Consider the following 19533-nt stretch of genomic DNA (forward strand, 5'->3'; position numbering starts at 1 on the left):
AGGTTCCATTTATATGGGTCACCATATCAATAAATGCATAAATATATATATGTCTGTAGTTTGAGGTTGGCAAATTATTCTAAAACTTAAAATATACCAAAAACTATATTTCTTTTGCTTTTTTTTGTGTTATAGGATAAACATTTGTCAGGGCAATGAACCTGAAGCTGAAAAGTGCCCCAGTGTCTTTTTCAAGATACTTCAGCAGGGTGGTTTTTTGTTTTATGGGAGAATAAAATTCAGGCCCTCCCAGTTTGTAGTCAATATCTTTTACACAATGCCGCCCTCTACTGGTCTAGAGTCTGACGTGCAGTTGAAAGTTAAAACAGCTTTAAAGATCAAACCTGTCTACGGTTTTCTTGTATAAAAGTGTTTAGCAATTTGAGATCATTGACTAGAATACATGTCGAGTATTCGTCTCTGTATTCATGCAACAATCAAGATTTATTTAAAAAATGTAAATGGCTATTATTTAAGGTCCTCCTTGACACAGAGAACTAATTCAGAGGCAGCATTCAGACAACAAGGACATGACAATGCAAGTGTTGTCACGAGGTCGCTATAGTGTCTCTCATTAAATGCTGTCATGGTGCAATGTGGGATGAAAGTTGCAGTTAAACAACAATATTTAGTCATTGTTTATAGTGAAAACTTTATTTATCTTGATTAAGACTGATCATATTCTCAACAGCTGTAGAAAAAAGGAAAAAATATCTTCTCTGATGAGCATATTTAAACAATCTAAATTCATCACTCTAGTAAACAACATCAACAATTCCCTTTTACACAAGCAGCATGGACAGAATACAATCCAATAAGATTTGTGAACCGCTTGTGTGTATTAACCATCCATAATATAGATATAGATGTAGTATGTTATCTGTATTAACTTTTCTTTTTAATCTTCACTCTGTAAATTATGCATCATCTTCATCTTCATTCAAGTCCTCTAGCTCGCCTTCTCTGCTCCCCTCCTTGCCGACTTTCCTGTGGGGCAAAAAAAACCAAACACTGTCATGTTTTGGAAGGCGCTAGGTGAGAATGCAAATGATGTATAGTGGGGGGCGGGTAACACGGCTCAGCTCATCATGCTTATCCACATCAAGATAACACAAGAGAGAGAGCAAAGCCAACACAAAGTCCACTGTGAATACAGGTTATTTTTGAGAGTTTCGTTTCCCTTAAATCCTCTTAAAGGTTGAACAAACAACTGATGGGCTGAGGTGTGTATGAGGCTAAACCTTTTTGAAGTTTTACCTCATGGTAGGATGAGTCTGAGACGAGGCCTTTGGTAAGCTCCAAGGGCCACTGCAAGAAGGAGATGTAATGCAAGAGGCCGACAATTATTCTTTGTTAGTATGCAACACCGTTAATGATGAACACATATTTTATTGCAGCAGGTCTATGTAGTTTGAAATCATAGTCAGAACTTCTGAAAAAATAATATAATCTCTTTTTAGCCAAGAGTTTGATAAGAAGGTTGATATCGTTGTGTCTCTACAGTAAGTATGAAATGTGAAGCTACAGGCTGTTGGCTTAGCATCAAGATTGCTAGCTTTGCTCCACGTCCACCTACTTTAAAGCTAATTGTTTAGACTGGTATCATTCTGTTCATTACACGCTCAGTGTGAAAGTGTCTTAGATAGTGATGCATCCATCAGTAGTTTAAATCAATTGTTTAAACAGATGGAGACCCAAAGTGTTCAATATTGAGTAAATACAAAATAAATAAATACAGAAAAGCAGAAATGCTGAAAAGTGTAATTACAATACATCTCAAAAGATCTAATTTAAACACATGAATCTAAAACTAAGCCAAACTAAGACTTTGTTCAGCTTTCAAATATAGTTTCAAGTTTCCCCCATCACTGGCTGTTGTCTAAGAAATGTAAGAAATATGTATATGATTCCTGCATATTTCACGTGTGGGAGACTGCAGTGCAGTAGTGCTGATGGGGCCTGGGTGAGTGTGGAGGAAGATGCAGCTGCACATCTCTTCACATGGAGGTGTAATTAACTGTGCCAGCCCCCCCCCAAAGGCTGCCTAGTTAATGGGAAATGAATGCTTTTATCCCCCTCAATGTGCTGCTCATTTCAGGACCAGAACAAATACAGCTATGAACGTGTTAGTCAGTGTTCAAGGACGAATACCCTATATATAATGGAGAATATAATATTTATAAAATATTAATATATTATGTGAGACAAAAGCCACACACACTGGGTAAGTTACTGATGGTTCTGATTTTATCAAAGCATCTGCCGGCTGCTTTGTTTTGTTAGAGGCCTAATCGCAGAGCAGGCAGTTTGGCAGAGCGGAGCAGGAAGGATTTGCAGAGTAGGCCACTTACGTAAGAAGACCTCCAGGGAGAGACATGGACCTCTGTGTCCGGTTGCCCAGACACTCAAAGGGATTACTGAAAGAGCGCTTCCTCAGCATAGACTTAATCAGAATCTGCAGTGGACATCAGAGAGAGAGAATCAATGGAAAGAAAATACATTTTAATATTAAGTCTCGAAACCAAAATGCATACAGATATTTTAATGTCAAATCTGTATGCTTTTTAACATGAATCCTAATTTCCCTTTCTGGTTAACTTGGAACCATTTAAGGGTTACTCTTCATAGTGTTCCACTTAAATAAAATCCTGAATGTTTTAATTATCTCCCCTGCAACGGTTCTGTAATATAAATATTACAAGTTCACAACTTTTAGGGCAATATGATCGACTTAATGCCTTTTTGTGTGAAGAACTGAGTGAAAATGTTTTGTATAATTCAATTCATATTCCTTTATGTATTTAAGACCACAGAAGATATTTTCAGAAAAGGCCTTAATATTGCAGCTGAAAGTTTCTAACTAAAATACTCAAAGCAGCAGCCATGTGTGTTTATTAAAGTGTTTAAAATTGAACAGAGAAGTATGCCTGTGTGACTTACCACCGTGGAGAGTTTCGGGATCAGTGTGACGCCTTTCTGCACCTCCTCCTCTGTAACCTCCACCGCTGTGCAGTGCTCTTCCTCCAGAGGAAGAGGATAAGAGCCATTCTCCGTCACCCACTCATTGAGCTGTAACACCATCATTAAGTGAAATTGTTAGGGAATTCTTGGTCCTACATTGTATTAATAATATTATTCAGATGTTCTTTTTCCAGTCACCTTAATCTCAGGGATGGTGATTCTTGTTTCAGGGTTTTTATCCAGCATCCTTTCAATGAGCCCTTTTAATACATCACTTACTGATGGCCTTTGAAAAAAATATATATATCAAATGCAAAGAAAAACTATTTTTAGAAAGTTCCTGTTACAACCCCAGCTGAAGGGGAAGCAATATGAAGGAAGGAAATAAGTTGGATAAACCACATTTTTATTTTAAATTAAAGTAAAATAAAGATTTGGCATAGAGAGACTATGATGTTTGAGAGTGTGGAGGAGGGCCTTCTATCAATGGATCAGGTGACGTTGATTAGCTAGGAAGAGTTAATTAGGAGCTTCCTGATCAAGAAGGGAGGCCAGGAAAAGCACAAAAGTCATAACATTACCAAACTGGGTACATTTACCTCCTGACAATATATTCTGTTTTGTTTTCTTGTCAAACACAGATGTAACTGTTAATATTATTATGTACAGCATTGGATTTGAATCATTTCAGGAATAGAGCCATTCTTAATGTTATTAGTTTCACCTGTGCTTGACAAGTTATAATGTCAGCAGTGGAAAAGGTCTTGGGAACAATAAAGAAATGACTGCTCTGATGCTAACTTCAATAGGTGTGGCATTAAAACATGTAATATATTACAGTTTCTATTATCATAACACATCAAGCAGAGACACAAATCATTGAACGGAGGAAAGAAAATATAAACTGCTGCTTGTCAGTGCAATCTCAATTCTGACTTGCCAGACCTGAGAAAAATAATTACACTAGCAGTTTTGAACCCATACTGATATAATGTTTTGGCAAATGAATAATATTACAAAACAAGCCATACAGCCATTGTGCTATCCTAATGTGTTGAAAGTGTTCTTACGTCTCTGGAAACGCGACAGGTTTGTGCTTGATCTTGCTGTACAGAGAGATGATGTTTTCATCATAAAAAGGGCACTGGAACGGGACACACAAAATTAAATTCTTAAAATGTGTAGTAAAATCATCAACGTGCCCTTTATTCTACATGCTGTGATTTTTCTTACCTTCCCAAAGACAAAACAGTAGAGTGTGACTCCCATCGCCCACACGTCTAATGCCTGGTAAACAGACACAGTATTTATCAGGACTGTGTCATTACTGGAAAGCTCTAGTCGTTTGGACGTAATTTATTTGTAATTCCTCACAATGGAACACAGTCTGATATAATGAGCAACATCCAAACACATGATGTGATTCAGTGAATACCATTGTCTCTTTCCAGTTGGCCAAAAGCACTAGTTTTGTCTCACCTTCCCACTGAAACTCAGCTCGTGTTCGGTCACCATCTCAGGGGCCATGAAGGCTGGCGTCCCTGCTGTGCATGACAGGTGGGCGTCTGTCCCCTCGAACTCGTTGCTCACACCAAAGTCTGCGATCTTTACGTGACCATCGTCACCCAGCAGCAGGTTGGAGGGTTTGATGTCCCGGTGGATGATCTTGTTGTGGTGCACTGTGAAAGACAATATGTAGAGAAGTCAAAAAAGTGAACATTTGGATTTATCTGCTGAGGAGAAATATCAACTCTGCCGTCATTTTAGGACAGTTACAGGAAACCGTGGGGCATCTTCCTTAATATAGGTGTAGTCATATGTCATTATGCCAGCCATAATGAAATAATCCTTCTTTGGACAGTACAAAACGTGCAATTAGTCTTGAATCATAAGACATAGAGAGTACAGACAGGCCTACAAAGTGTCCTAGTTTTTAAATACAACACAATTTACCCTGTATCTTTGAACTCTCTGTTTACCAAATAATTAAATCCTGTAAACTTACAATACTCTATTCCCAGGACGATGTCTCTGAAATAAAAGTGAGCCTGCTCCTCTGTGAAAGGGTGGTCTGTGGGCACCTCCATCACCTGACTGACAGACATGAGAGGTGGAGAAGGTAGAAATCAATCTATATTATACATAATAGGTGAACTTAAATTACCAAACTATCTGAGTTTGTGACTGTGACAGAAAAAGAAACGTACCCTTTTGTCATCAAATCGAAGGCTTGAATACAAAAAAAATCAGAATGGAATGTATCCCCCACTTTATGTTGACACCTGTACTAAGCCCAGTTACAATAAAACAGATGAATGTGCCCTACCCATGTGAAGTCCATCTTCATCAGGATCATCAAGCACCTGCAAGACACAGTCAAATTTGAAGTCTCTCTGCACTGGTTTACACAAATATATGAAACAGTCATTTCTACTTTAGTCCTATTTAATTCAAATACTTTATATGTTTTAAAGGCCCTACATCTTGATACACACATACAGGTAACACATTTTGGCTGATTAGATATCTTTATATGACCAAGTTTCATTTTCATTAGTAAACATAGTCTGGCGATATCATGGCATTCGCACTATAGTGTCACCTCCACTAGCTTAACAACATTATGATGGTCCAGTTTTTTCAGGATGGCAATCTCCTTGTATACTTTCTCCAGAGGAAAATCAGGCTTTGGTCCTTTAGACGGGATGCGACCTGAAATTACACACACACACTAACATCACTACTCACTCCTCAGGAATAGATAAAAAACATTTAATTGTTATTTTAGACACTCACGAAAAAATCCACACTGCTTCATCAGCCTCTTCTTTGAAACAACTTTCATTGCCTGAATAAAGAAGACAAATCAAAAGATGTTATGAAAAATTAAAAAAGGTACCATGAGTGCTCAATAAGCTTCAACTTACATAGTACTTCTCAGAATCTTCATTATAAGCCAATTTGACCACTCCATATGAGCCCTATAGTATGTAGAAATAAACAAGGTAAACAACTTTAGAAATCATTTTCATTACTTTTGTTTACTAAGTGGATGAATAGCACTGATTAATCACCTTCCCAATCTCTTTCTTCAACTTATACTGGTTCAGCTGGACACAATCCTACATGATATAAAAAAAGATAAATGATCTAACATTTTAAATTCATTAAAAAAAAATCCAACATTGCAGTTCATTTCTTTAGTTCAAGTTTCCTCACATCAGCATCTGTGATGGACACACGTTTGGTCTCGATGGTGCGCTGTCTGGGCATGCGACTCCCTCTCTCCTGCAGGGACATCTTCCTGTCTGAGACCCTTGTGGTACTTGGGGGCCCGGACCTGCAATCATTCTGCGGGGTTATGCGGTTGCCCGCCACGTTCATGTCTGCCACCATGTCAGCCAGCTCACCATAGAGCTCCGAGTCCAACTCTGCCCTGTTGTCAATTTCAGCACTCATGGTGGCTACAGCCCTTTCCCTCCACCCAGAGCCAGAGTGGTAAAATCACCAGAGAAAGCATCTCTGCACTGAAAAGGCTGGAAACAAAAATGGAGGCATGTGGTTAAGAACATTCATTGGGTACCTATCATCACACAAGCTCTGAAATAACACAACACAGTACATCTTGGCTACCTACCTTCATCAAAATATGTCATATCAAGGCTCACTAGCATATATCGCTTTCCATCTGATCTATCTACTAACAGCTTTAAAGCAACCTTTGCCAAGGTGCACCACCTTTCCCAAGCAAGCCAATCACAGCTGATTAGACATTTTGAACATTAAAGCGTGTAAACTAGACTTAAAAGAAACCCAAAATACAAGTATGAAGCTGAAAATTATTCAAATCTTTCACATTTAAAACACCCCATTGCCAATCTAATAATGCGACCAGAGTGCAATGTAACATATTTTGGAACTGCCAAAGTACTGCTAAATATTGGACTAAAATATTCCTTATGCTGCCTAAGATTTTAAATGAAAGTGGCTTTGGGAGAGCTGACCACTATAATATGATATGTTTTGTGAGGTTGCTAGAACATTTTTTAAATTGTTTTTTACTGGAAACAGGAAAACCAACCAGAATACTTAACTCTGGTGATAAATAGGATATATCTAAAGTTAGAACAGTATAACGCTAAACGGATGAACTCCTTTAAGAAAGTAAACAAAAATATTACTTTTTTAAGTTAATGGGCCACAACATTCAAATGGATCAATCAGTTGTTCTAAAGTCCATTAACATTTGTCTTTAACAAGAATGACATTGTTTCCTTCACAACGAAACAGTTGCTTTTAATGACTGTAATTAGGAGTCTATAGAATGCACACATACATTACTGACAACAGGTGTAATCAGGGAACATAAGTGGAGACACCTGTGTGTAGGGGCTTAAATCTTTCACCAAAAATGTTAACTACCTTCAGAAATAAAGACGATTCATTGTATATGATAAACCAACAACACATGGAATAAACGTATATAAAGGATATATTGTATTACCTATCCTAGAAGTGCAAAACCTTCATTGAGTACAGTCGTCATTAATGCAACAAAACCTATACTTTTCTTGCTATGCCAAGTAACAACATTTGCTTTATAATGTAAAAGATGAAAACCTCGGATAAGAATTAAAAGTAACATTCACAATAAAAACTGAGAAAATAATAAATATCACACCTGACAACAGTGTAGTAGGAGATAAGAGTCAACTCACAAAGCACAGCTCATGAAGTACTGTAAAGCTTCTTATGTAACAAGGTAGGAAGCTTTACCGGGGATGTACAATTCTTGATAATTGCGCAATAAACAATAGGCCTACTGTTGTAACATCCAAACACATAATCTTTGAAGAAAATATGCCTTTGCAACATGTCAAGCTATACATTTAATTAAAGATTAAAATACAAGAGCCACTGATTGTCAACAACAGCATAAAACTCACCTGAATCTAATCTAATAACACTCTAATCTAATAACACTAATAATGACACTCAAAAGGTACTGCATAACATAAATATGGTGAATTATTGGCTTTACTCACACAGTCGAGGTGTCCGTTGTTTATGTCTGATCAGGTTAATCTGCATGTTTCTCTCAGAAGTCTCCTCTGACTCCGAGCAGGACTTTCACTGAGGAGCAGCAGCGCCGTCTTTAAGGATTAACTGAGGCTACATATAGCTGAGGCACATTTATCCTAAAGCAGACAGACACAAATACACACACACACACACACACACACACACACACACACACACACACACACACACACACACACACACACACACACACACACACACACACACACACACACACACACATGACAGAGCTGTACACATGACCAAAGGAATAACATACTGTACACTCCTACACTGAAACATTCTTATTTATAATAAAATACATAAGCATCATATGTTCTTTTTCTTAAATGACATATTTCACAATATTAATAATTGATATATATTACTCTAATATTAATACATATTTTACCATGCATTACATACATGTTCTGTACAAAATAGATGTCTTGATGATACAGTGCGACTTGTATCTTAACTAAAAAATATAGGCTATCTACAACCACATTTTACTTCAACTATATTTAATTATTCGTTAATAAATTATTATTGTTTGCATTAAATAGTTTTAGTTAAGTATAAAATACATATATCATTTCTATATAAGTTCAACATGGACTCCAGGATACTCTGCAACTTCTATAGGTGCACCATCGAGAGTATCCTGACTGGCTGCATCACCGCCTGGTATGGCAGTTGCACCGCCCTCAACCGTAAGACTCTACAGAGGGTGGTGAAAACTGCTCAGCACATCACCAGGACGGAGCTGCCATCCAGTGCCGCTGCTAGCCATTTTGGTGCCCTAAGCATAATTCCTTCATGATGCCCTCCCCCCCCCCCCCCCCAATAAAAAAACATTCGCGGAAAAGTTTAACTTTTTTATTACCAAACATATAAAACAATAGCAGCAGCAAACACACAGCAAAACAACAAACTTTTGACATTTGAAAGTGCTCAATGCACCTCTTCTTGGCCTCGTGCTCCCGCTTGAACGTATTTCAGCATTGACCCTGCATTAATTTAGAAATACGAAGAAAAAAGATCAGTATAGAAAGAGACAAAATATTCAAATAAAGAATCTCAACCAAGGAGCTCTCCCCCTTTATTACTTATATATCAACTATTTGATCAATCTTATCTAATCTAATATAAAAACATTATAGAATGAGTTGCAATATTGTACACAATTTAATAATAATGTTTGCTTTATATCATTCATAATGGATATTTTATATTTATATCTTAACAACAGGAATAAAAGGAATAAAAGCAAAATGATACACCTTACACAAGACTATTAAACTCTACATTTAATTGAATACAATATGGTTAGGAGGGCATTTTGTTTACTACAAAACGTTTTTCTATTTCACCGACAGATGTCGTCCATGCCGATATAAATGCAATCAAAACGCCAGTTAATTTAGTCATGTATCTTCTGTCACTCTCAGATATAGCTAAGCTAGCTGTAGCAGTAGCTACAGGCTTCACATTATCACGAACCCTTTTCTGTCCCATTGCACATAGAACACCTAACCTTATTTATGTGAGACTGTAGCCTATTTTGCTGAATTCTACCGAATGACAATCCTAAAGATGGCCGTGGGTTTATTATGCATTGGCATTGCAAACTCCAAAATAAAATATACTTTCTCAAATGCTATGTAAACTTTTCTAAATGCCTGGCTAAACACTATTAATTTCACGCCACACAGTGATAAATGGTCTGAAGCCAGAATTGTTAGCCTACCTAGTGCAATGACTGCTAACTGTTACTGAGAAAGTATTGGCCACCGTCACGTCAAAATAAACCATAAACTGTCTACTATTCAATATCTAAAGTAAAGTAACGGCTAACTGGCATCAGTTACTTGCAAAATGCAGTTATAATTTTTAACAGCAAAATCTCAATTTAGCTTGCGCCTAAGTTATAACACATATTTGAGTTTGCTAACATTAGCAATAACGTCAGCTAGTTCAAGGTGTATGCATAGGCTAAGCTTTACACTAGCTGCACATATTTCCCGTATTTAAGAAAGATTAAACGTGGACACTTAGCTACCTGCAAGTGATGCACGGGCATCATCTCGCTGTTTCCTCTTTTTTCTTTTTTCTGCTCCTGACTCCTGTTGCCTTTTCATTTCCAAAAATGTCGAGTAATCCAAAAGACCACTGACAGCAAGGGCACCCACAGGGCGCTTGGGACGCAGATTGTGCAGATTGTGTTTTCGTTTGTGTTTGTGTGAGTGGGGAGGGGAGGGGAGGGGGGAGGGGAGAGGGGGGCACCATCGGTACCTTTGAGTAGTATGCCTAAAAAGTGCCTCATATTTCTATAGTCTACTGAAATAATTTCGGCCTTATAATTATTATGACGATTTTTCATTAGGCTATTTTTGGTGGTGCCCCCTCGACACTTGGTGCCCTACGCACAGCGCGTAATGCGCGTTATGGGAGCGGCGGCACTGCTGCCATCCATGGAGGACCTCTACACCCAGCGGTGTAGGAAGAAGGCCGGTAGGATATTAAAGGACCCCCATCACCCCAGCAACAATCTGTTCCGTCTGCTGCCGTCTGGCAGACGGTACCGCAGCATCCAGACCAAGACCACCAGACTCAGGGACAGTTTTATACCACAGGCTATAAGACTGCTGAACTCCTGAGCTCTGTAAATGTCTACTCACATCTGTTTATAGTACACATATCTATATATTATACATATCTGCCATAAATATCTGTTTATAAGTAATATATGCATCTGTCTATACCTCCTCATACAACAGTGTAAAGTATTTAAACTACTGTAGGCCTACAGTGTATTTAAATAATCTCTAATCATTCTACATATGTATATATTTTACATCTGTATCGTTGTTATTGCACCTTACGTTATTGCACTAGCTGTTCGCACTAGCTTAGGCCTATTGCACTAGTTTATTCTTGTCTAATTTTTTCATTATTTTATTTATCTTATTTGCACTGTGTATGTTGAGTTGTTGGAGGAGCCTGGGATATAAGATTTTCATTGCCAACATATACGCTGCATCTGCTGTGCATATGACAAATAAAACCTTTGAACTTTGAACCTGATATAAATAGCATATAATATATAACAGTATTACAAACATTATAGTATTAATATTACCAATATTATTTATACTATCAATGTGAACATTTCAATTAATTTGGATGTATTACCATGTGATACAAAGATATGAAGCCCAGTAGAGAAGTCCAAACTAAATTCTTTAAAGGAGAAATTATACGAAACGAGATGAATTGGTTGTTACAGAATCACTACGGACAATGACTCAACAAAACATCAGATATCGTAGTGTTCCCTTAGGACGTATTTCATTGTGAAACCTAACACATGTCGACTTTGGCTTCATACGGTAGCGTTTTATCTTTATTTATAAAGTCTACGGTTCTGACCGTATAGTTTTCGGACCGCCCATGAACGCAGCATTGGCAGCTCCCATAGCGCCCCTGGAGGATGCACGTGGAACAGACCGGGACCAACCTCTGAAGAAGCAGAGGGCATCCCGTGTGCAGGGGTCATCATGTCTCACTTTGCTGCTCTGAGGACCCGAGAGCTGCGCGAGCTGCTGGACGATGAAGACACAATAAGACACATCATCAGGGGCAGTGATAAGGTGGGACATTCAAGAAACGCTGACACAGAGATACTAATAGTTTGGATTGTAGACAAAAACAATAATAGATTATATTATTACTCGTTGTTCATTAAAAAAACGTTCAACTTAGTGTTTTTTTTTTAACTATTTTTGGTCATTCCAGGTTCAGGGGCTACAAAGCGCTGCAGAAAAGATGCTGCTTTCAAATACAAAATTAGCCAAAGTTGCTCTTTCTCAAAAACCTAAATTTAGAGATGCTAAATTGCTACTTGCAATGAAGTACAAAGAACTGGAAAACACAAGACGCATCATCCAGGCTAAACAAGAACAACTTGGTGAGATTCAGAATTCGGGTTGTTTGTAGTTTTGTTTTTTGAAATTCTGCTCCTAATTGTTTTAATTTCCTGCATTTGCAGTAGAAAAATCCAGTTTGCAATGTGATCAGTGGAGTCTCCTAAAAAAGGTAAACCATGCAGAGGAGGAGTGTGAGGTAAGTATTGATCTCACTCTGTGGTGTATTTTCTTTCCTGTTCAAGTGTGCAGGAGCTGTGTGCTGCTGTCTTTGTGTGTGTTTGCCTAGTTTAGACTGAGTTTAGAGGGCAATATTTCCAGCTTTTGTAGAAGCAAAAGAGAGGTCTAAGCTGGTGTAACATGATAGTTTGTTTGAAATAATGAGATGTTTCTCTTCACAGATGCTGTGTCAGAGTTTTGAAGAGGGGAATACGTTGCTGGCAGATTTCCTGAATTCCTTTCTGGGCTCACGGAAAATCCAACACATCAGGATGGTTCTGGTGAAGAAGCTGCAGGAAGTAATTGAATTTGAATCGACACAATGGCTCAGTGAGATGCACCCTGACACTCCCAACACCTGCCTCCCAGCCTGCGGTCTCACCACAGCTGTCGTCTTACCAGCTTGCTGCCACCCTCCATTCCTGCTCCCCTTAGGCATTCATGTGAACACTGCTCACCGTTTACAACATTTACCGTTTTGTCATGATTACAATGAGTCCCTACGTCCTCGAGTGCATGGACGAGGCCCCAGATGGCCCACGAGACCCGCCCGTCTTCCGCCTCTGAAGGTGCAGAAGAGGAGGCATCAACAGGCACCACAATGAAGTCTAATCCTGCCTAAGATACAGGTGTTCAGTTCATTCAAGATACAACAAAAAGAGGGTCAAGTTAACTTTGTTTCAAGCCTTAGATTTAGTCTACTGAAGAAAAAGATATTACATATTTCCCTGAATAGGTCGTATCTTTACTAAACAGTGGACAGTGAACAGTCACTACGTGAATTAAGTAAAGTGCTTTACTTAAGTAGGATTTGAAGGTTCTTTACTTGAGTTTTTCTATACTCTTTTACCAAATACTTCTATTTTGTAACTTCAGTTACTTTTAAGTTTAATAGTCAGATGAATGTTACAAAATATGGTTTTATTTATAATATTGTAATGTACCCTTAAAGGAAATTATCTCTCAATATCATTGACAAGCTACCTGGTAATATAAAAAGAGCTTATCATTTACCAGCTATAGTTTTGTACTTTTGTTTATTTGAAATGTTTATTTGTAAGACAGTAATATACACTGTTACCTACTAAACTAAACTAATTTGACTTAAGATCAATTAATCTATGGCTGTATATATATTTAGGTTATTGAACGTTTTTCATGTTAAGACAACATTAATAAACACGGGTGGACGGAGAAGTCTGATTTAATTTCGTCACGTATTTATCATTTGTAGGTTGCTTTGACAATCATGAAGTCTTCCAACACAGAGACAGAGACATTGAAGCTAACACAATTTGAATTAAATAAAAGCACAATTTAAATCTGTTCTATTACTGTAACAGTGTGGCACTTTTATCTGTAGGAGGTAGTAAAGGGAAAAGCATTATCTAAAATCAACCAAACCGGTTCAGCAGGATGACAACAACAGTCGTTTTAAACAGTTGATTGCACAAAAAGGAACATGTGTTTAACAAAGGGTAGAACATTCTTGTGTTTCCTTGAGTTAGAAAAATGTTGCCCACTGTTTGTTCAGTGAACTTGAACTGCTCACCGACACTCGATATCTCTGATGGTCTGTGTGCAGAGACTCCTGCCAAGGTCAGCAAAGGAGCATTAGCAAAACTTCATTCATCCTGACATTAACCTGCAGTCTCTTCATAAGGCAAAAGGTCCTATTGTAGAACGCATCACTAGTTGCATATCTTTGTAGGATCCCTATCAACTTGCGTTATTGCTGTGAGGGTTAGCCAGAGTGCCATATGGGCCAGCTTAGCTTGCCATGCTAATTCAACCGTGGAGAAACCTTGCTGGCACTACAGGAGATGATTAGCAAGGTGGAGCATGTTCAGAGGCTTTTGTTACTCCACAGACTTTAGTTACATCTATGTCAGCAGCCTCTTTTGTCCCACAAGACTACAATTGGGCAATTTTCTTGTCTGTCAGCTGATTGTTTTGTGCTATTGGGCTCTTTCACCTGTGTGCCTCTGCATCGTTTGATGGAGAATCTGGTTATTTCTGCACCGAAACAACAAATAGAGTTCAGATTTTAAATGATAACAATTAAAACGCCACAACAAAGCTGCCTTGTTGAAGTATATATAAAAAAGAGATATTACATTGTATTACTGTGCACAACAGGTAACATAGGGCTACATTCTGAAGAAATAGGGCACAACACATTTAAAGCATATTCTGAATTTAAACACAGCTGATAAAAAGAGCCTGATTCTTGTCTGTAAAGTGTCAGCTTTGATCATATCTCTAGGTTAAGAGGTGCGTTAGCTCTGCATTGTCCCCCTGAATGGTCACTTGTAAAGGGGATTATACAGAAGAGTATCCATAACAGCATCCGGTAGTAGAGCAGGTATGGAGTGACAATTAGGGGGGTTGTCGTGTAATAAATGTGGGTACATTTTGAATCTGTAGGTAAATGTACAATCAAACAAATGCTTTCCCATTCATACTGTATTTAACTTGTGGATTCATTCACTGATACAATATTATAACTGTCCAATATCATGCTATCTTGTATATAAACTATATATAGATGTATATTTTAGGTAATTGTGGTTTTTAGTGTTCCTTTCCTTCCAAAACCTAGAACTGACATTGGCGGAATACTCCAAACAACTGAATCATTTCTAGTGCTGAAACAATAACTTGAATAATCAACCAGTCAGTTGACAGAAAATAAATGATCAAATATTCCCCAGCTCCACTTCTTAATCTGATGTTTTGTTCCTTTTATTGTCTTACATGAGAGTCAGACTATATATTTTTGTGTTTTGGGGTATAAGTCTGATAAAAAAAGACATATAATGAGATTGTGACATTTATATATTTGGACATTTAAAGCAATGTATTTAGACAATACCTAAGAGGATCCCAAACAAATGTCCCTGCAAGAGAACAAAGGTGTTCTTATTTCAACGTATGTTTGCAAAAAATGCCCTCCTTCAAACCCTAATTCCTAAAAAAAATTAAAACATTTCTTCACATGAAAACTCAAATATCATATTCAAAACACCAATTAAGACACTTTTATAAAGTTCTATAATCAAAGTAATGCACTGTAACTCTGACAGGCCCTGCATCCACACCACACCGGCATTTACCCTGTAAATAGGCTTTTTTCTCAGCAGACATTTTGACTTTCAACATTTTTAGTAACATTGCTAGAAAATATCTATTTAAAATAACAAGCCAATCCAAAATGATCATCCATGCAATTCTTCTTTTTCAATAAGACGCTTGTGCTGTTTAATCCCTGAGAGAAAGCAGGTCCTACCAGCAGTAATAATTACACTTTCTCTGCTAAGCAGGAGCTGCTTGATACAGACAATGTCACAGTCACTTTGCCACACAAACAACAAGCTGTCAGACGGGTCAGAGTGACGGCGCCATGGGCCGTTGAAATCTCATGACACCTCTCTTAATCTGCTCGAAGCTCACAAACATCACAATGTTCCAGGAACCCAGACGAAGAAACGAGGGCACAAATCTAAAACAAAATCAGATGAATCAAGAAAAATTGCAGTTTACATTGACTTTTTGCTCTGTCGAACATGTTTGTTAGTGATTCTGACCTGCAGACTCTGTTACATACCCCTTATAGAAAGCCGTGGGCCCCTCTTTCATCAGCATGGTTAAAGCACAGTTCATAGCCCCGCTGTACTTCCCAGGCGTTGAATTCATGAATCGTGTTTTCACCACATCCACTGGAGACGCTACAATGGTGGTGCAGAAACCTGCTGAGAAGCCGGCTACAAAGTGACACGGCATGTTGTCTGTTGGAAACAAAGTCTTCCCTTTAGTGATCAGAGGAACAATAAAGAAGAGATATAAAGTGTCGGAAATACTGAGGAGTCCTGTGAAGTGTCAGCACTGACCTGTCATCAGGTTGTACTTCAGGATGAGCTCTTTGATGATGTCATACGTCACCAGCTCGGAGCAGTTGACAATGGCATTACGAGTTATATTTGGCAGAGCACCTGAAAAAAAACAGTTTTAGATTTTAGACTCAGATATGTTTTGATTTTAAATTACACATTCTTCTTACTTGTCATTTCCTGGCTCCAGTATTACCCACAATGCAACTCCACCTGCATACCACTAGGTTTATATGCCTCAAATTGCATCACTTAAGGCAATTTTTCAAGTCTTAGCAACAGGTCTATAGAACTTTTCACAATTGCTGTATCTCTTTTCAAGATCTGTAAACAATTTTGACATGTAAAATGACTATGGCCCCCCTTTAAGGATGGACTTTTTTCAGGTTTAACATAATTGACAAAAGATGTAAAAGTATAGGTCAAGGATGTTAACTTGATTTCTAAACTGTTGGCTGAGTAGAAATCCCTGCAGTGCTGCTTAACATTAAAAGATTTGGATTGACTTTGCAAAAGTATAATTATGTTCCCAACTTCAAGTTACCTTTCCAGAGCCCTCTAACGCCCTCGTCCCTGGCGATGGTCTTGTAGGCATCGAAGGTGCTGCTGTATCTCTTCACAGAGCCGTTCTCAGGCAGGCGGCTCTGAGCCTGGAACCTGATCTTCACCACATCAGTGGGCTGCGCAAAAGTCACTGCCATCCCCCCAGTGGTGCAGCCCGCCATCAGCCTAGCCCCGATTCCTGCATCTATGATACAAGCAGAGGCGCTTGTTATTCTCTGATGCAAGACAAGGATGTTCGCACAATTCTTAGAGACTGAGCAGGGTTGCGGTTTTGATATTAAATATGTTATTGAATTAAGTATAATAACCGTCTGCGTTGTATATGTGTTTGAATTAAATATTAAGAAACAAAACATCAACAGGAAATAACTACATCCTGAATTTTCTTTAAATCTATAGCTTCAATTAAGCCTTTTTATCATTTAATCCCCAAGGCACCCATAGCTGCTGAAGGACTGGTTTGACTGGTTCCCTGCAGACATACGCTGATAAGAAGATGGAACTTGGAGTAAAGAAGATGTTTAAGCTTGTTATGTGCCAGAAGTGGAACAGAACAGGCGTTAGGCAAAAACACAAATATGATCCCTGTAAAAGGAATTTGAACATGACCCTGCATCCTGGAGCGGTCTTTCTGCAAAACAAGTTCAGAGAAATCAGAACTTTGCATGGCGAGCCACAACGCCTGACTTTATGAGGAAAGAAGTGTTGTGTTTATCTTACAGCATCAGTAATAGGATGATGCAGCCTAACGCGCCACACATGCACTATAACATCTTGAAGCTGACACATGAAATCCCTGCAATCATTTTGTTTGCAACTGTGGGTCAGAATAAGTGATGGAAAGAGCTGCACTGATTAGTTGATTATCTGTACAAATTTTGGACACATACTTTCTGAGCCTCTGGTGTAGAACTGCTTCATGGTGTCGTACAGGCCGATGCGGACGGAGGCAAAGCTCATCTGTCTGTGCAGCCCTGCCACCAGCCCGCTGTACAGACTCCTGGGGCCCTCAGTCTTTACCATGGTGCAGATGGTGCCGAACACACCTCTGAATTTCATCCCCTGGCCTTTCAATGAGGGCTTGGATTCACCCTGAATCTGAAGTGACATAAATAAACAAGTTTTAAAAGGTCACTCGAGATGTCTGGAAACTGTAGCCGGGAAAAATAAAAATGTGCCTTCAGGGTTGCTATAATGTCTGTCGGTCTCTTCTGGTGTTTATGGACACAGATGTTTCCTCTACGTTTGTTAGAAGTGTAACGTCATTGGCTTGACATGCAGAAACAAGCACTGGTGTTATGTTGTTACTCCTGTACAGTGCCTGGTTTAAAAACAAAGCAAGCAGCAGGGCTGCAGATACCACTGATGACATGTCTTGTTCAAGGAATTTGGGGATTGTAGAGACATGAGAACGGGGATGTTATCAGATTTAAATGTATTGAAGTAAAAGAGGAATATAACATAAAATGGAAAAACTTGTGTATCTCAAACCTTACTTAAATACAGCAATTGCAAAAATGCAATTAGTTATATACCAGCATTGGAAAAGTGTTTTGACAGCTTGTATCCAGCTTGATAAAACAGTTGGTACTACTTTACAGTAAAATTACCCTTATAAAGGATTCATAAAGGGTAGGTTGTAAACACTTTATTAATCATTAAGAACCATTTATAAACCAGTTGTCATAGTTGTCATACATCAACACAGGCTCACTACTTCCTCTTTTTCATCAGCCAACATCATTGGTATCTGTTGTTCACTGAGTTGATTCTCCCCACCGGTCACATTTGCCCTGTTTATCTCTTGTCTTATAAAAGCTTATTAATGATTTATAAAGTGTTCATAACCTAAATAATAAATGAATTACAAACTATTCGTAAACGCTTTACAAGGGTAGTCTTATTGTAAAGTGGTACTAAACAGTTAGTACTTGAAAACAAATATACAGATGTTTTAGGTGGCCCTAGTCACATATAAATGAGGGGATGTATTGGGGGGATAATTATTACTTTAACACTTGAGGTGATGCTGCTCACCTGCAGTCGGACTTTGGCCGTGTCCAAAGGGAAGGTGACCAGGTCGGCCACACAGCCAGCTGCTCCGGCTGAAAATATCTTGACAGCGACTGATGGACCCAGATCAGCAGATCCTCCACCAACCATTACTCAGCTCAGAGGATCAACAATGTGTTGTAATAATAAAAAAATTAAAAACCCGACCCGACAGCGTATTCAATAGTTATTTTCTACAATTAAAATATTCAATCACGCTAACTCTCTGCCGCTCCATGACGGATCCAGATGTGTTAGCTGCTGCAGCCGCTGTCAAGTTTCAGGAATAGAAAAAGTTTGTATTTTGAAACTTGCCGTGACATTATCCATAAAGAAAACTCCATCCAAACTCTCCACTTTAAACACAACAACTGCCGGCAGCCGGAGGTTGTCTCTCTGCTGACGCACCGCCCAGCGCACAACACACGCTGCTCCACGCCTATGTGAAGAACGTCGTTTTACTTACCTTGGTAAATACAGAGAAGTTTATTTATTTATTTCAAAATGTCCTTATATAAGTTATTTGCAAGAGCTCTCCACGTTCACATAAAATGTATTCCCTTCAAAATATTGGAATTCGTTGTAGCTTTTCTCCCACTTCAAAGTAAGGTGTCCCTTTTGGTCATGACCATAAATAACAGCGTGCCTTATAAGAAGTCACTGAGGGCATAGATGGAATGAGATGCTATGTCAGGTGTTAATGTTATGTGTTAAAGGAAGACTTTTAACTCCCCTGGGATTAAAAGTATCAAGTATTTGGCGTCTGGCCAGTGATTCAGGTTCCAACAGGACATACTATTCATGTGACCTGAGGCCTGTGTCAAGATCACAAAAATGTATGC

General features: G+C 38.5%; 3 protein-coding genes across 5 annotated transcripts; 1 reads left to right on the plus strand and 2 right to left on the minus strand.

Moving 5' to 3' along the window:
* Window positions 1–667: 667 nt before the first annotated feature.
* On the minus strand, window positions 668–13227 carry camkk1b (calcium/calmodulin-dependent protein kinase kinase 1, alpha b). Of its 3 annotated transcripts, XM_063906587.1 has the most exons (18): window positions 11473–13227; window positions 8007–8159; window positions 6181–6497; window positions 6036–6083; window positions 5889–5942; window positions 5758–5809; window positions 5564–5673; window positions 5288–5324; window positions 5169–5190; window positions 4967–5055; window positions 4441–4640; window positions 4195–4248; window positions 4032–4105; window positions 3160–3247; window positions 2941–3069; window positions 2352–2455; window positions 1258–1308; window positions 668–987 (listed from the first exon to the last, which is right to left on the minus strand). In XM_063906587.1, the coding sequence occupies exons 3-18, from the start codon at window positions 6418–6420 to the stop codon at window positions 918–920; spliced, it is 1422 nt and encodes a 473-aa protein (XP_063762657.1). In that variant the 5' UTR covers window positions 6421–6497; window positions 8007–8159; window positions 11473–13227; the 3' UTR covers window positions 668–917. The 3 variants fall into 3 exon arrangements, with proteins under 3 accessions (XP_063762657.1, XP_063762658.1, XP_063762659.1); XM_063906588.1 differs by lacking the exon at window positions 1258–1308; XM_063906589.1 differs by lacking the exons at window positions 4967–5055; window positions 5169–5190.
* On the plus strand, window positions 11601–13388 carry LOC134880485 (vacuolar protein sorting-associated protein 37D-like). Its single transcript, XM_063907433.1, has 4 exons — window positions 11601–11693; window positions 11839–12010; window positions 12092–12165; window positions 12368–13388. Exons 1-4 carry the CDS (start codon window positions 11601–11603, stop codon window positions 12788–12790), a joined length of 762 nt encoding a protein of 253 aa, XP_063763503.1. The 3' UTR covers window positions 12791–13388.
* On the minus strand, window positions 13372–19086 carry LOC134879971 (mitochondrial uncoupling protein 2-like). The gene is made up of 6 exons (XM_063906590.1): window positions 18677–19086; window positions 17530–17737; window positions 16620–16823; window positions 16076–16177; window positions 15793–15973; window positions 13372–15687 (listed from the first exon to the last, which is right to left on the minus strand). The coding sequence occupies exons 1-6, from the start codon at window positions 18800–18802 to the stop codon at window positions 15573–15575; spliced, it is 936 nt and encodes a 311-aa protein (XP_063762660.1). The 5' UTR covers window positions 18803–19086; the 3' UTR covers window positions 13372–15572.
* Between the last annotated feature and the right edge of the window lie 447 nt (window positions 19087–19533).

This window comes from Eleginops maclovinus, chromosome 18 (genome assembly GCF_036324505.1).
Source record: "Eleginops maclovinus isolate JMC-PN-2008 ecotype Puerto Natales chromosome 18, JC_Emac_rtc_rv5, whole genome shotgun sequence".
Classification (NCBI taxonomy): domain Eukaryota; kingdom Metazoa; phylum Chordata; class Actinopteri; order Perciformes; family Eleginopidae; genus Eleginops; species Eleginops maclovinus.

Coding starts and splice junctions, on each gene's coding strand:
- LOC134880485 (XM_063907433.1), top strand. CDS start 11,601: ATGTCTCACTTTGCTGCTCTGAGGACCCGAGAGCTGCGCGAGCTGCTG. Junction 11,694..11,838: donor TCATCAGGGGCAGTGATAAG/GTGGGACATTCA, acceptor TGGTCATTCCAG/GTTCAGGGGCTACAAAGCGC. Junction 12,011..12,091: donor GGCTAAACAAGAACAACTTG/GTGAGATTCAGA, acceptor CTGCATTTGCAG/TAGAAAAATCCAGTTTGCAA.
- LOC134879971 (XM_063906590.1), bottom strand. CDS start 18,802: ATGGTTGGTGGAGGATCTGCTGATCTGGGTCCATCAGTCGCTGTCAAG. Junction 17,738..18,676: donor CGGCCAAAGTCCGACTGCAG/GTGAGCAGCATC, acceptor ATGTCACTTCAG/ATTCAGGGTGAATCCAAGCC. Junction 15,974..16,075: donor GAAGTACAACCTGATGACAG/GTCAGTGCTGAC, acceptor TGTTTCCAACAG/ACAACATGCCGTGTCACTTT.
- camkk1b (XM_063906587.1), bottom strand. CDS start 6,420: ATGAGTGCTGAAATTGACAACAGGGCAGAGTTGGACTCGGAGCTCTAT. Junction 5,325..5,563: donor ATGTTGTTAAGCTAGTGGAG/GTGACACTATAG, acceptor TGTGTCTTGCAG/GTGCTTGATGATCCTGATGA. Junction 4,641..4,966: donor CGTCCTGGGAATAGAGTATT/GTAAGTTTACAG, acceptor TGTCTTTCACAG/TGCACCACAACAAGATCATC.